Below are 18096 nucleotides of genomic sequence, written 5' to 3' on the forward strand. Positions count from 1 at the left end.
GGCTGGTGACTTTAATGCTCAAGTAGGTAAACTAAGTGAAAGGGAAAGACACCTGGGTGGATCTTCTAGCGTCGTGGCTCAAAGAACAGATGATGGCGACCGTCTGTTGCAGCTATGCTCAGATAACTGCCTGTTTCTTACAAATACTAACTTTCGGCATAAGGAAAAACATCTTTTAACATGGCGACCCCTAATTCGTCCCAACGTTGGACCCAAATAGATCACATCGCTATCAGCCACTGATGGAGGGGCTCGATAGAAGACTGTCGCTCATTCTGGAGCACATGCCTAGATTCAGATCATGCTCTAGTGCGAGCGCGTATTTGCTTGCGTCTTACTGGACGTAGGAAAGACGCTGCAAGGAAACCTCTTAGGGGCCTACTTAAAGATAGTCAAGCTAAAAGTATATTTCAGGAACAACTAGGAAAACAGTTAGGAAGCCATGTATGTGATGCCCACCCCGATGCAGCATGGAATGATATCCGAAAAGCTGTGGAAACAGCAGTGATATCTGCTAGTAAGGTAAACCAAAAGGTTAGGGAGCAACACTGGATCTCAGCAGCATCTATCTCACTGATAGATGCTCGGAAACTCATTCCACCTGGCTCTGAACATAATGAAGAGCGGAGTCAGCTTAAGCGCAAGCTGACAAGAAGTCTACGCAATGATCGCGATCAGTGGTGGGTAGCGAAAGCAAGAGAGATGGAAAAGGCAGCGGCAATAGGTAATAGCAGACAATTGTTCAGACTCGTTAAAGAAACCGGAATTAGGAACCCGACCGTTAGCGAAACAATCTCAGAGAAAGATGGACATATTATTCATTCTCAATCCAGGAGATTGGATCGATGGGCAGAACACTTTAGGGATCAGTTCAACTGGCCTTCAGCCACACTTCGGTTTCCCACGATCTCTAGTCAACCTGAATGGCAAGTTAATGTAGGTCCTCCGTCCCTTTACGAAGTTGAAAAAGCCATAGGAAATCTGAAACGAGGGAGAGCAGCAGGCCCTGACAGGTTTACTCCTGAGATTTTTAAGGATGGTGGTCCAGTATTAGCAGTGAGATTAACTGAGGTCTTAGGTAGAATTTGGGAACTGGACGTAATCCCATCTGACTGGTCTCAATCACTGATTGTGCCAGTCTATAAGAAAGGACTAAAGTCCTCTTGTGACAATCACAGAGGAATCAGTTTGACTAATGTAGTATCTAAAATATTAGCTTCAATAATACTTCGACGCCTAACTAAAGCTCGTGAAGAGCAGATTAGAGAAAACCAGGCCGGTTTTGGACCTTGACGTGGTTGTATAGATCAGATATTCACACTACGTCAGGTTCTAGAACACAGACACACATTCAGACGCCCCACAATGGTAGTATTTCTCGACCTTAAGGCGGCATTCGACTCTGTTGATCGTGAGGTTCTATGGCAGTGTTTGTCACTGAAAGGAGTACCAAAGAAGTACATTAACCTTATAAAGGCTCTCTACTCGAACACAACTGGTAGAGTGAGAGCTTATGGCGAACTGTCATCAGAATTGATTACCTCAAGTGGTGTTCGTCAGGGCTGTCCACTCTCCCCATTCTTGTTCAACTTTGTGGTCGACGTGCTTTTAGAGATGACGCTTTCCTCATCTGACTTTCCAGGGGTTGAACTTCTACCGGGAGGTTCACTTGTTGACTTAGAATATGCAGATGACATAGTTTTATTTGGTGAAAACGCTGACAAAATGCAGAGTCTTCTGACCACTCTAAGCAACAATGCAAGCATGTTCGGGATGCGATTCTCCCCCTCGAAATGCAAAATGTTGCTTCAGGATTGGGTTGCATTGACACCCGAACTAATGATAGGGAGTGAAGTAGTTGAGTGTGTCGACCGCTTCACTTATCTTGGAAGCCCCATCAGCCCTTGTGGTCTGGTGTGTGACGAAATCTCAGCACGGATACAGAAGACTCGACTAGCTTTTGCCAACTTGCGTCATTTATGGCGTAGGCGAGATATCCGTCCACCGACCAAAGGACGTGTTTACTGTGTAGCAGTTCGTTCCGTCCTACTTTATGGCAGTGAAACATGGCCGGTAAGAGTAGAGGATATTCATAGGCTACTAGTATTTGATCATAGGTGTCTTCGAAACATTGCTCATATATCCTGGCAACATCGAGTAAGTAACTCAGTTGTTAGGAAACAGGTACTAGGTAAGGATGGCAAATCGATTGATGACGTAGTGAAACTTCATCAGTTGAGATTGCTGGGACATGTGTTACGTATGCCCAACCACCGACTGACTCGACGTGTGATGTTCAGTGGTATAGGAGTAGGTTGGAAGTAAGCTAAGGGCGGCCAGACCAAAACATAGCACAAATCCATGAAATCACTGACAAGTGGACTGAGTCATGTTGGTAGGTGTAGACTACCTGGTTGGGGACCGCGAGATGATAGCAACCGATGGTTAGAGACCCTGAATGACATGGCTCAAAATCGTTTGCAATGGCGCAGGTGCATCCACTATTTGTGTTCTCCCAAATTCTAATCTTCTGAGTTTTTCATGCCCCTTTTTCCTCTTCCCAAATTTATTTCACTGGATTATACTCTTTAAATAACATCTCCAAACCCTAATGTTTCCGATTACTGCTTATACTCTTATTACCTCTACCACTACGGGATTTGAATCGACCACTGCATCTCTGTGCTAATGTGGTGTGGCAACTCGAACTGATGTACGTACGTACGAAGTTCTACGTTGTGACTGACTGACTGACTGATACTCTATGGCTTTTGGTGTCTTTTAATTTATCAACTGATAACAATATTTTCTTTCAGGTTGTTTAATTTATCACGTTCACAAATGTACAATGAGAGGGTGATATTAATTTACAAATTCAAAATTTATTAACATTTTCTAATCAAATAAATATTTATTATTGTGAGCGATCTGTATCTTAATCCGATAAATTTAAAATGTTCCATGGAATAGTATTGATTGATGTCAACACTTTATCTTGAAACAATATTAAGATTGACTTTTCAATGTGCTCACTGGTGACTAGCTTTGTGAGGGAATTGTCGGAGTTCTAGTGAGAAACCGTGACCAATGGAGCTAATCCATGTGAGGTAGAGACATGATGACATGTATATGAATTTTTTCTTAGTAGAAAACTAAATCTAATTATGAGTAAGTGAACAGGATTCGACCAGACAGAAACAAATGAATCTTATAAATTATTAGATCAGAATGTTAAATTGTAATAAATTATAGAGAAGAGAGAGACAAGAAGTAACGTATCACTAAAACGAAAACAGTAAGATGAAACTAAGAATATAAAGGGTTAAATAAGAAAAATATTTATGTAGACTGAGACCGTGGGAATGAAAGCGTGGTTATAAACTTATTTTGTACACATAGTTTTAGCTAAAAATTACATACAGCTAAAACTTGTGCAAACTACGTCATGTCACTTGTCTGTTTAACTCAATTTTGTAGTAATCTGTGTTTGGTAATAGTTGATCAGAGTTGCTGAACAGATGAACTTAGACCTTGATATCATGCTATTTATAACTCTTCGAATACTCAGTTCTACAGAAGATTGGTCACTGATTGGATATCTAATTGATGACATCTCTATCTGTGCTATTGGGCATTAGTTTTCCTCAAGTTAGAAGATACACACTAACGACAAGAATAAAGTAGCAGAAAATCTAGGTTTCTTGATGATTACTTCAACTACTATTGACTTTGAATAACTGTCATAGTACCAAGACTAATAAAACTGCAATAAAAGAGAAGAAAATATATAATTTATGTTTTTAAAAAAATATCCAAACAATAAATCACTTACTTTTGATAACTGTTGTCCAAATTCATCTAATTTTTGTTGTAATGGTGTTTTATCTGGTTCTGTATCCATCATTTGATTACGAATTTTACCAATTTCAGTCATAAGACCAGTACAAACTACTATACCTCTTGCTTTACCAGCTGCAATATTAGTTCCACTAAATAAAATATTCTTTTTATCTTGATTAACCGCTCTTGGATCTGGTACAGCATCAGTGAATTTAATTACAGATACAGATTCACCAGTTAAAATGGATTGATCCACTCTTAATGTTGTACTCATAATTTTTATTATTCTCATATCAGCCGGTACTTTATCACCAACTATATAGGAAAATAAACAAAATTAATGTGTAAAAAGAAAGCGGTCAGATTGTTTCTTAATTCTTTTCTAATTATTATAAACCATGTTAAGTATTTATAAATTTCACTAGTTGAAATCATGAGTCAGTCGAAGCTAGACCACCATGGAAAGCCTGAAAGCACTGGACGGCCGTCTCATCCTAGTATGAGACTCCTCAGCAATGTGCATCCACGATCCCGTTCTGATAATAATCATCTGCTCATTATTGACTGACTTCAAGAGACATTTCCTGGGGTTCTAGTGAGAAGCCGTGACCAGTGGAGTTCAACCAGGTCTGTTATGAGATATCAATTCACTGAAGACAATGGTGTACGGTGGCGCGATTTCGTGGATTAGTTGAAGTTAGACATTTCGAAAATCTCCACAAAATCTTTTCTGATATTTATAAATTCGTCGAGATAAGAAGTTTGTAGAGATTGTTCCTTTTAATAGATGGTAAATAATATTGATTATTTTTCGGTACACAACTCATTGAAAATGAAAATTATTAGATAAGTTTTACTTCTCTTATGATCCCATTAAGAATTAAACTAAGAACATTCAGACTATTGAACTAACATCTAATGATTTGAATCAACATTTATTTTATTTATTTAACATATAAAACTGGTTTAATGAATATATTTTACAGTTGAAAACTATATGATTTCAAATAGATATATATTAATAAACAAATGGTGATTTGAATTGTACTACTGATTTGTTTCTACTAAACTACATAGATTAATTTTAATGGATAACAGAAACCTTTGTGTTCTTTTTTTCAACTTGGTCGAATAGAATGTATGTACCATTTCTGGAATTTAATGTAAATTTTGATTAAGGCACCGTCTGGCTAGTAATGCTTGACAACATTTTTAAAAAATATTGATATCTAAGGTAGAATTTGATGCGGACACTTTAAATGTAATCAATTGAAGCTTAGCACTAGATAGAATAATGTCAGTCATTCATTAGTTGTCATTTCATTCATCATCTTTACTTTTGATAAACTATTCTGTTAAAATAGATATCTGAGATAAGGTAAATACGACTAATGAAGGATAACTAGACATTCAAAATATACCTCATTGATTAAACGGTTGATTAGAATAATATATAAGACTAAAAATAATACTTTCAATTAAGAGATTTTATTAGAAACTAGTAAACTAGTTGATGATTTAAATGTTCACTGAGACAAATCGTTGAAATATAATTTGTTTATACCCAGCAACCGTATACATAATCTATGAGACTAGTTCATGATCCAGACAGTGAAAACAAAATCAGTTTCATCTTGATAATACAAATAATTTTTTTTACCGGTATTCATTAATAGTTCAAAGTCAATATCATTGAATTACAACATATTTACTGTTTAATCTATTATTAAAAATTGTGTTGCGCTTCTTAGGCCATAGAATAACAACTTAAAGTAATTAAATTTTAATCAGAGATGAGTTTTGTGGATATCATAGTCATTTAACAGTTGAATTCATCAGTCAATTGAAGCTAGACCATCATGGAAAACCTAGAAGCACTGGATAGTCGTTTCGTCTTAGTATAGAACTACTCAGCAGTACGCATCCACAATCCTGCCTCGCAAGATTCAATGCTGTTCAGTTAACTAGATGATTAATTAATGTTTGAAGGTGTAAAAATAAATATTTGACCCGAATCCGTCAAAAAAATAAAACGCAACAATATTTCGAATAGCTATTTTGAAACGTTCAGACATTGTGTATATAATTAAATCTAGAACCTTAAAACTCATAGCATTAGTAATTAACTCTCATCAACACGAATAATTTTTGTAACTATCCTCGTATTTCATATTTTTTAGTTGATGTTATAATAGAACTTCTATTCTTCTTTTACGTTCTTATTTGTTACAGGTTGGGTTCATCAGTGTTTGGAAGGATGGAATATACTTTTGTTTTTCGTGTTTATTGTAATTAAGTATGATTATTGAGTCTCTTAGCCGAGTGAATAACATAACAATCAGTAATAATCAAGCATGTATATTTCATAAATATCATACATAACTATATCAATCATTATGAAGTTTTATTGTCATCCATTAATCAGATTTCTTAGACATTCTTGTCTAATAACCTAAAAATATATCTGTAATGAAATTCTGTTCGCCTAACTACAATTCACATTCTCTTTCAGAATAAAATCTGATATAACGAAGCTTATTTTATACTTTATTGTTCTATAATACACCATTTAAGAAGATAAATTCCAATTCACTAATCTCTACATCGTCTTATCTTCTAAAAATTGAATCGAAAACTATACAAAAATACATTTTTGTATTAGTTGTTTGAATCTTCCCATTGATGTTTAGAACTACAATTGATCAGTCAGTTATTGGCATATATGCAACCTGTCCATATTGCCTCAATATTGTCTTAAGTCACAAGTTCACCGCTAAGTAAAAATGGTTAGTGATAAAGGAATATTATTTTAATGATAAGTCTTTTGAGTGAACGTTTGAATCAGTTTCTTAAGCTCTTCTAATAACGCCAGGTTAAGTCTATATGATGACCTGAACACGAAAGAAAAGGCGCGAAATATGGAAAGAACGCTTTACTGCAAGGTTCATCTATGTACAGAAAATTTAGGGTGTTCGTAGAATTTTAGATGGCTTCGGGCTTCCAGAAGCTCTTGGAACGCTACTAAACATATTAGCAAGATAAATAATCACGCAATCAGAAATATGACATGTGACGTTTCACTTTCTAGATGTATCTGAGACACTTATTGAATGCTGATTGCACAAAATGTTTTCCAACGTTTTCAGAGCATCTCTAGGCTTTTCCTGAGGAATATTCTGGGTCTCCTCAACATTAAAACAACACATGTTAATGATAAAGGAAAAATTACTGCATTAATCATGCCGAGTAATATCATGTTATAAATCATTACTTCTATTATAACTGAATATCGAATGAAGTAATCAAAACTATTCAAGGTAGTTCCTCATAACAATCTTATTTTCTTATATAAAATAATAGCATAAGCTGTGAATCATATACAGAACAAGTACACTTAAAAATTATCACTTACCTGATACTTCAACAATATCACCTGGTACCAATTCTCTGGCTTTAATTCGTTGAATACCATAATGACTTTTTCGAAATACTTTAGCTATCTCCGGTTCATACTCTTTTAATGCTTCAATAGCCGATTCAGCATTACGTTCCTAATGTGATTTATTTTTAAAAATAATAGATTTAATCATAATTGATTTGTTTAACAATAAAACGTCATGTCAACTTTTATAAAGATACTCTGTATCACATTTATTAGTAGTACACTGGAAACCACGAAGCTATACCTCTTAGATCAGTCGAGTTGATTAAAGATTTGTGTTAGCTGTGAATTTCTTATCAAGATCATGCTATATAACCAAATGATCGACGTACAGAATATTCAACCCCTAAATTCCATCCTAATAACTGAATCTTAAAATGAGATTTCAAGATATTGGAGTATATTGTGTGAGATTTGTAAATAATATGCTTTACTGAATGAAAAGAATGTGAAGAAATAGCTATTCAATGTTTTTCAATTTGTAATATTTCATCAATGTTGGTTTTCTGAGATGAACTGTCCTTAAATAAATAAGTGGATTAAGTAATCAAGTAGTTCGAATCACAAATTGAACGAAGCTTTAATGTGTGTTCAATTCAATCCCTTCATTGAATTATGAATGTCATACAATTTACACAAAATTATTACTAATTAGGTTTGAGAGTTTTCTGACCCGAATAACTATATAGATGTTCCAGCCTTAATTATATATCATATTATGAACTCATACTGTCAGAATTATTATCAGTTATTTTATGTTATTCATCTGACGTTGACTATAGAAATTATATTAAACAGTAATCTATTCAATCATTTCTATACTACTACTATTTCTACTATAAATGTTTAAAATTTACAAATATTACTACTTTTATTACCATTATTACTTTCTTCAAACAGCAAAATATGAAACAAAGTATGATCTTACTTGCCAGACACCAATTACAGCATTAGCGACCAATATAAGCAGAATAACAAGTGGCTCCACAAATGCACTTATACTTTCTTCATTCTCTTCGAATAAAGCAAGTACCTAGAGGAAAATGTAGTTATAAAATGGATAGAAACAATCTTAGAGAGATCTACTACCGATATATTTTAATGTTATTTATAAATATTCATATTTCATTGTTAAGAATTTCATCAATAAATACTGCCATATCTTGAAGATTATATAAACTTTTATTTTAATAGTATAAAAACCAAATATTTTGTCGAATCAGTCATTCATTCAGTCAGTCAGCTACAATGTAGGACCAGGCACATATATGCATCGGTCCAAGTTGCAATTCCTCATTAGCACAACAAGATGAACACCGGATCCATAGAAGTGGTTAATTCAGTGGTGGTAATATGTAAAAGAAAGATTGCATATAAGGACATATTACAGGAAGACAGAATTAGTTCGTAGAAAGAAAGATATCAAGCGAATTTAATCTTATAGTTTAAGGAAAGACAAAGAGTGTATACACTTACACCATTGTGATCAATTCTAAGCTATGTCACCCAGAGTCTCTAACCATTGGTTGCGATAGTCATAACCTCACCGACTGATTTACTGTCATTCCCTAATACCCTACGTCTAACCTCACTATTACTTACCCGGTGATTTTGTCGAATATGTGTGAAGAAGTCAAAGGTATTGCAGTATTTAAAAACTATTCTTATTACATGAACTTGCTGTTAACAGGACCGACGTTTTCTCACATCTAATAAGATATTAGGTATCCAGTGTGAATAATAGAAGGCATAATCCCACTGTGTGATACGGGTCATAAGCTTGTATCATATAATATATGTAACATCATGTTGCTGAACAATATTTTTCGTTTGCAGAACTCGACAGGCTACCAGCTAACGAGAGAGTGTGAGTATGTTCGAAACTAGAGGTCTTGATTTCACAGTATTCAATCGATACCAATAATTTACTTGAAGAGTTTTAGTGCAGACTTTTCATTTGTGAATTCTGTTTGTCACAGATTGACTGGTGTAGTGCAGATGTTAGGAGTAAAATATTTGTCTACAACTGGACAAGATGGTTGTCGCTTCATGTTTCACATTGGTTAGAGTTAGATTTCTACTACTGGAGGTCTGTTCAGTAGTTCTAGCAACCAAGTGTCTGCCGTGAGACCTAAACGTGCTCGGTATACTCTCCAACTGGGTCGTGAGTAAGCACTACTGAGGAATCCCTAATTTCCGATGGTGCTCGAAATAAAATCACTGTGATTCTAATAATCTTCAACTGTGAGAACCATTATCAAATCACATAGACTTCTATTATGTTACGTCAAATAAAACTTTAAAAAAAAAGGAATTGTAATCTAGTTTAAATGTCTGAGTAAAATATTTGTTTCTTTATTGTTGTGAATGAGAACACGAATGGGGACAATCGAATGTATTTGAACACTAAATTACAGAATATCTTAGTAAAATCCGAGGACCATACGGTAAATACATCATTTGCGAAATATCAATTAATTGTCTCAAACTTCACTGTCTCTTCATTTCCACAGCAATCATTCTCTGTTCTCGTTCTCTTTCATTCGATTTTCTTAACCTTCTACCACCAGGCATTTCACTTTCGACTGACGATACATACTACTCATATATGTTGACATCAGTAGCGCACATCACAATATCAGTTGGAATAATAACCTCCTTACGATATTTTGACTTTCTATTAATAGTTTATGACAAAATACCACTTTAATGTTAATAATTTTCAATAATACAACATTTTATTATTTACTTACAGACAATCATATTCAATATTTTAGACTTTGAATATTGTTGACAAGTTTTCTTAAATCATACAATACCTCTCTTTTTGGTTATGGACAAGTATTTGCAGAGATTCACGATTGTACAGCTTAAGTAAATGATATCGTTTAAAAGAGGAGCGTTTTTCATTGATTTGTCTTAATAGTTGAGATCATGAGTCAATTGAAGCTAGACCAAAATGGAAAACTTGCAAGCACTCGACGGTCATTTCATCCTATTGTGGGACACCTAAGAAGTGCGCATTCACGACCCAGCCCCATGGGATTCGAACCCGGGACCTACTGGTCTCGCGCGCGAGCACTTGGCCACTAGACCACTGACACGGCCGGCATCCAACGGTGTTAATGGTAATGTTGTAGAATATTATTTTACATATGATATAATTATGTAAAACATTTACTTGATCTCTTAAATTTATTTACATCTTTGCTATACTACTATTCTGATGTTTGATCATAATGAATTTCAACTAGATTCATTTATGTAAATATTTTTAATCGACTTCATAATTAGAATGTTTAAATAATTTAGTTGGTAAGCAACTAACAAGACCCTAATGAATTGAAATGAATACATGTTATTCTGTTGAAATTATTCTATTTAATCTTTACTTATTAATTCATTAGAAGATAAAAATGAATTTATATATTCATCAATAAAAAATGGAATTGGAACATCTTAAATTATTCCCTCGCTCTCCCCCTACCCCCCCCAAAAAAAAACAAAAAATAAGAATACTTACGAATGAGATAATTGCGGCCAATAATAAAATTTTAACAAGTAAATCATCAAACTGTTCAAGGACAAGTTGCCAAATCGCTTTAGCTATAATGAAAGTTTAAAAGTAAATTATACAGAATAATTGATAATTTTTTAAGTGAGATAGTAGTAGATTTTAATCAATTAATTTATATTATAAATAATGAAGAATATCTTTAACAAAGCACTGGACTGCTTCCAGATTTTCAGTGGTGGTCCAGGTTAGATCGACTAGCGATTCCAACTGTGAAAATACTACAATCTTCACAAATTCCCATACTGATAATAATCTTGTGTTCATCAGTGACTACCTTCAACATGTAACTCCTGGAGTTCTAGTAAGAAGCTATGACCAGTGGAGTCCAATCCATGTTGAATGTAAAACAGTTAACCATCGAACACAATGGACTAATGATTGCATAAGGTCATGGATCGATTGAAGTTAGACATTAGCACTATTGGATGAGGGCTTAGTGGTCTAGAGGTCTAGCGTTCGTGTGCAAGACCGGTGCTGGGTTAGAGTCCCGCTTGCGGGATCTTGGATGCATACTGCTGAGAAGTCCCATACTAGGACTCAGCGGCCGTCCAGTTCTTATTGGTTCTAGCTTAGATTCACTCTTGAATTCAATAGTGAAAACAAACATAATTTACTCGAAATCATACACGTACACATGAAATATATTGTTGTATTCATTAATAACACTATAGTGTTGTAGATTTTCATTAACTAGTACAAATCATCATGTATAACAACTTTTTTAGTTGTAAAATTATGAGAAGTTAACCCTGTTCAGTTCATATAGTGAAGAGACTTAGTTAAAAATTAAATTAAATTAGTTATTTTTTGTTTGTATTTTGAATGTCATGAACAGTGACAGAACGTATTAGTAAACTATACAAATACAAATATTATTTTTCATGAACTCGAATAATTTACCAAAAAACAGATATCTTCATCTAATCACATAGATTGGATTTTATTTGTTCATAAGTTAACGTTCAAATCAATTTAATATTATAAGCAAAGATGAATAACGGCTAGCAGCAGAATCCAGGACACGCGTTTCGTCCCATTTGAAACTGGATGTACCTGCATCACAGAGTTAATGTTCAATCTGGAACTCAAACCCGGTACCGTTCACTTCAAACGCCATCACACTATCTACTTAGTTACTGAGTTCTGATAGCCACTTGCTTGTGCAATAGAGTAAAGCTTTAAATTCACTTGGTAGTGTTTTATGTTATTAGTTATGTAATGCTCCTTAAACTGTTATAGTTGATTACTTTACTAAAAAGATACTAACTTATTATTAATATTATTATTTTGATTTACAAATATTTATCAAATCTCATTATGTATCGGTATACTAAAATTTAATTGAATAGAAATATTCTACTTACATTCTTCAGCAGGAAGTTCTGAAAAGGAAATTGGAAAAACATATAAAGTATGTTATTAATTGGACAATAATGAAAAAAAAATTGTATAAATTCAATGAATTGAACTCATTTCATTTTTAAACAAACAACCGATCCGCCTCTCTATTGATTGATCTGCTAACATTAACATTCATTACAATAAAAGCTGAAAATGATTCTAAAGTGATCTTGAAAGGAATTTCACAATGAAAGAAAATACAAAAAAATCATATATTTTTTTAAATAGGAAATATTATTAAGTGAATTGATGAAAGAAAATACACAAGACTTGTAAAGTCATTTGATTTCTCGATTCCATACTGTAAAATATTCTCTAGCTATACTACTAAAATACTAATTAGATACAAGAATTTTTCTCCTTGTCGAACTGAACATGATGTTATTTAGTCATTGGGTTGAGATCCAATTATTTACATTTTATAAATCCAGTTAACTTACTACATATAATAAGCATTATTGAATACTGACAGGATTTTTTGAAATTTACCATTAACCTAGTAACTAGAATGAATCTAATTGTTACTGAGTTAAATGATGTAGAAAGATTAGATTATTTTAATCATTGTAGTTAGGAATTTAATTATGGAATAGTAAGTGTAAGTTTCCTAGAATAACAAACAAGTAAACAAACAAAAACTGGAAAGCTTTTATTTACAGATTTACATGATAAATCCATACTTCTTCATGTAATAATTATTAATAATTTCGATAGTTGAGATCATGAATCAATTGAAGCTAGACCATCACAGAAAACCTGGAAGCACTGGATGGCCGTTCTGTCCGATTGTAGGACTCCTCAGCAGTACGTATTCACGATCCCGCCCCGCGAGATTCGAACCCAGGACCTTCTGGTCTTGCGTGCGAGCACTAGACCACTGAAATGGCTAGCATCCAATGCTGTTATTGTCTAACTTCAACTAATCCACGGATCCACCATTGTCTTCAGTGAGTTACTATCTCACAATAGACCCGGTTGAACTCAACTGGTCACTGTTTCTCACTAGAACTTCAGGAAATACCTCTTGAAGCCAGTCACTAGTGAGCATATGCTGATTAGTATCAGAAGGGGTATTTTTTTAATAAGCCAACTAATTATTAACTCATTTATAAAATAATCAAAAATGCTTCTTTTTTCTTTTTAACATGTCTACAATTATAACTGTTTTTACATAAATTTGTCAGCATAGTATAACATTAGATCTTATGTAATCAGCCTTGAAAAAGTATAATTTTGAAAAAAATCTGGTAAAATTTCTGGCTATAACTTTCAGGAAACCATAAGACTGTTAGTGATAACAAGGATTTTTATTCATATGCAATGAAATAATGTGGAAAATCACAATCGATTATGAAATTATGTAATGTATTCATTTGTAAGACTAAGATTTCAGCTTTAATACATTCTGACATATTTATAATAAATATATCCCAATATCCCAATAAGTAAAGAAATTGTATTTTTGACGTTTCGTGATTCAGTCTGAAGCCACTTCTTCAGTTATTATTTACTCTGAAGAAGTTACTTACATTAAGCCACGAAACGTCAGAAATACGATTTTTATACTCATCGGAATATAACAAAAGATATATTTGTTATTAATTTTCTACCCAATGTTCAATTTATTTGAAACGATCAAGTCCAACCTTGGTTTTGCTAGCACATTTATATCTTGAAAATTGATAGGTTAACGTACTAAGTAAAAGTATTATTGAATTAAAACTTATCTATCTGATTAATTGAATCAGTTTTTAACATGTAAGGGATTCGAAATTTCGAAACTAAAATAAACACATACTGTAGTGAATAAGAACACGGGTTGGGAACAACCAACTAGGTTTTAATACAAAATTACAGAGTTCTTTCGTAATGTATGAAAACCATACATTCAATACTTCATTTGCAAATCCTCCATCAATTGTCTCAAACTTTATCGCCCCTTCATTGTCATAACAATCAATCGCTGTTCCCGTTCTCTTCAATTCGATCTTCCCAAACTTCTGTTACCTGCCATTCCACTTCTGATTGATGCTACATACTACTTATGTCCGTCGACATAAGCAGCACACACCACAATACAACATTACCCATCTATGATATAGTGGATGGTATTTTGTAAATAACGAAATATATTTCCTTCATTCTTTACGGTAATCATGGAAGATAAACATATAAAATATAAAACAGTCTAAATAGTCAAAAAATCATATAAATAGATGTTAACTACCAATAAACTAAAATATTAATATCAGAGAAGTGTATTTTTGTGAATATTATAGTAATTTAATAGTTGAATTCATGATCCAATTGAAGTTAGATCACTATGGAAAACCTGAAAGCACTGAATGGTCGTTTCGTCCTAGTATAGAATTCCTCAACAATGCACCGTCCAGTGCTTCCAGATTTTCCATAGATTCATGAATTCAACTATTAAATTAAAATATTATTTTGTTAAATACTCAATATAAGTCAATTAGACTTGAGTTAATTAATGAATTAAATATATTATTAGATCATATTAGATAATTAATAATATTAATAATAATAGAAGATTTACCATTTGGACCAAATTTTGCAGTTTGTTTTTTAACTTGATCATCACTTAAACCAGTTTCTGGATCTGAATCGAAATGATTTAAAACTTCATCAACTGTCTTAGAAAATGCTGTTTCCATATTTGAATATAATTTTTTAAAAAAATATATTTATTTATTTAATACAAGAGAATACTCTTGATTGATTATTCTGTATAATATAATTGAATAATAAAGAAATAATTATGTATTAAATGATAGACAATTTAATGAACTTCAATAATCATTGACATAAAGAAGAAATATTAAAGTTTTGTTCAAATTGAACTGTTGTTGATGTGGATATAACGACAGTAGTGATTATAAATATACAAAAGGATATAATTGTTTTGTTTTTTTTGTAAAGTGAGAAATAATCTCTCTTTTGTTCATGTTTTCATGTTTAGTAATAGAAATATGTACACATAAAACATGCACACAAATATACACAAATATGTTTAATTGCCCAATCGACATTGAATTGTGCACATAAAGTTGTGTTTTATTCAACTAGTTAACTAACTGATATAAGGAAATAAGATGATAAAGAAAGGGAAGTTAACAAATACACCCATTTATAGATATTCAGTTTTGCCTGTCTATATATATAATATAAATCCTAAGGTTTGCACAAATTCTACTATTGGAAAAAGGACACAAACTGATACACGTATTTTGTTTAAATCAATATGAATACAATTTAAACTGATTATTGGATTTCGCATTATATCTTCAGTAGGTGAAGTAGATGTTGTAGTGACTGCATTGATCTGTGTGTGATAGTGTGTACTATAATAGGCATCATTTATTATCCCATTTAAGACAATTATTCAATACATATTATAGGTGAATACTAAATCTACATACTTTTACAGAATAGGATAGGGAGAATACTTGGGAATCTGTACATAATTTATGAGCTTGTGTAAAAGGGAATTATATGGTGTAATTTTAGGAAACGACAAAAATGACAATACTTACATGTTCACATATTCTTTGTTAATAATAAACTGAACTAGGGTAAGTGTTTATATATATATATATATATATATATATATATATATATATATATAAAGACCATGTGAACTAGAATCACTGGATGACATAACATTCTTGTACAAAATGGTCAAATTTTACAAAGAAAGAAAAACACCTAATTTATCAAATGATTTTTCTTTCGAAAAGTGTAAAAAATATTATGTAGACCACTGTATAAGCTATTGCTTCATGTGTATATATACATATATATACAACTGTGTGTACAAAATACTTGAGGTCATTTAGGGATAAACTACAAACGTTAAACAATACATGTAAAAAAAATACTACAAATGGATGTGAATAATTTTTTAAACTTTAAGTAGGTCAATGATTAGCCTAAAGGGGTCAAATTTCTTGATTCATTGTCAAATAAATAGAAGTCAAGTTTGAGAATAAAATGGTGACAGTAGTTAACATCCATGTACTAATTTTTGTAATAAGTATACTTCTAAATCATAATTCTTAGAATGTTAATGGATTAGTTTTTAGTTACTCTGTGCCATTTGGATTTGTGAGTTCAAATCCGATTATATACATCACTATAATGATTAAAATAATGTTTTGGCATAGATTTAGTGTTCTAGTTATCTTTAGTTTTTTTAATCTGCACACTTATTTCTGGATGTTGATGAAATGATTGTAAGTACTTGCACAAATTATCAGAAGGGGGGTTGTGGATATAATAGTAATTTCAATGATTGGCTCCTTAGCAGTACGCATCCATATATGTTTAATGTAATCATTAAAATGTGTTTAGTATAACCGAATAAATATTGTAGTCTAATTCTAGTTGTATAGAGTGTTAGGTTAGTTGCAACTACTAGCAACGAACAAACAATTATTTAGATCGAAGTTTTAAACCATTCTATGACTATTTCGATTTCAATAAATAGTTAGCATCACTACCCTTTAGACAATACATCTCACTCTAAGTGAAGTATCACTAATGATAAAAATGTACTCAAATTGATTTTATGAAACAGGAGAATTTTTCAAGTTTGATAATGAAAATCTCATATTCAAATAAAAAGAAACGATTTTATGCTTCATTGAGAAAAATAAATTATTGACATTATGAAAGTAAGGGTCAATTATATTAACAACTATTTTAAATAAACCAAACAAACATTCTAATATGACAGTTAACGTTTTACTGACATGTTTACTTAGTAATTTGACACATCTGTTACTGGCATTTATTAATCAGATTAAGCACATCAAAGTTTACTACTCTCTTTCATCATCCAGCTGAATATCTTCAATAAAGATCGAATGGTGTGATGTTGATAAGTTATAATTATTTTTCAAAAAAATCATAGATTCAATTCTCGAATTTGTTATGATAGAAAGTTTTAAAAAATGAATATCGTTCATAGAATTCGGAATTATTGGAACAGTCAGAGATTTTACTTCTGATTAATCTGAACCTAAAATAATCAATATATAACTGATTTACAAATTGTGACTGTATGATTTGGTATAAAAGAATGTAAAGAATAGAATCTGCTGATCGATTTTAAAAATTAATTGAAGTTAAGCGGCCTGCTTGAATATCTGGGCTACCTGTTCCTCCGATCTAGATATTTCATCAAGTTATCTGTTTTTCTTGTTTTTTTTTAGCACATCATTATGTCTATTGTGCTCACAATCTATTCAGGTGCGTTTATGAAAAGTTTACAACCTTTCGCTATACGGGTTACAAAAAGGTACAATCAGCGACATCATGGTGGCTGGCAATATGCATTGAAACGAATGAACATTAATCAAATGTGGATTACCGAACTCCTAAGATCTAACTGGTCATCATTCAAAATTTATCGTCACAATCGACCAAGATATAAGAAAAGGAAACTTGTTGAAATACTTTATGCTGAGAATTCTATATTGTACCAAAAATATAATGTTGAATAAAGCTTCTAATAATAATAACTACATCAAGAATCAATAAAGACAATTCAACGAAAAAAATGTTCTTTACAGCGATGTTATTTATTAAAGTTGTACAATTGTATTTATAGTTAATGACTACAAATAAGTCTATGATAAAATAGATAAATATCGTGTCACGAACTAACATGAGCGGCTAAGTAGAAATCGGGCTAGTCCCCCACTTGGTTTTAAATTTGGATTATCAAAAAGGTGCGTATTGTATAGACAAAAGTGAAATGAACAGCTGGAGGAATAATTTTTCCTTTTCGTGTTTGACTGGATTATCTCTAGGC

General features: G+C 32.3%; 1 protein-coding gene across 2 annotated transcripts in view; it reads right to left on the minus strand.

Moving 5' to 3' along the window:
* The window catches only part of ATP2A2_1 (Sarcoplasmic/endoplasmic reticulum calcium ATPase 2), a 49995-nt gene extending 34818 nt beyond the window's left edge, over positions 1–15177 (minus strand). For both annotated transcript variants that reach the window (XM_051213606.1, XM_051213607.1), the window contains exons 1-6: positions 14818–15177; positions 12224–12241; positions 10806–10888; positions 8211–8315; positions 7253–7391; positions 3833–4155 (exon numbers count right to left, since the gene is read on the minus strand). In XM_051213606.1, the coding sequence (XP_051069597.1) occupies positions 3833–4155; positions 7253–7391; positions 8211–8315; positions 10806–10888; positions 12224–12241; positions 14818–14935 (786 nt within the window). In that variant the 5' untranslated portion in view covers positions 14936–15177. The remainder of the gene's footprint in view (positions 1–3832; positions 4156–7252; positions 7392–8210; positions 8316–10805; positions 10889–12223; positions 12242–14817) is intronic.
* Between the last annotated feature and the right edge of the window lie 2919 nt (positions 15178–18096).

Source organism: Schistosoma haematobium, chromosome 3, assembly GCF_000699445.3.
Source record: "Schistosoma haematobium chromosome 3, whole genome shotgun sequence".
In the NCBI taxonomy this organism is placed as follows: Eukaryota; Metazoa; Platyhelminthes; class Trematoda; order Strigeidida; family Schistosomatidae; genus Schistosoma; species Schistosoma haematobium.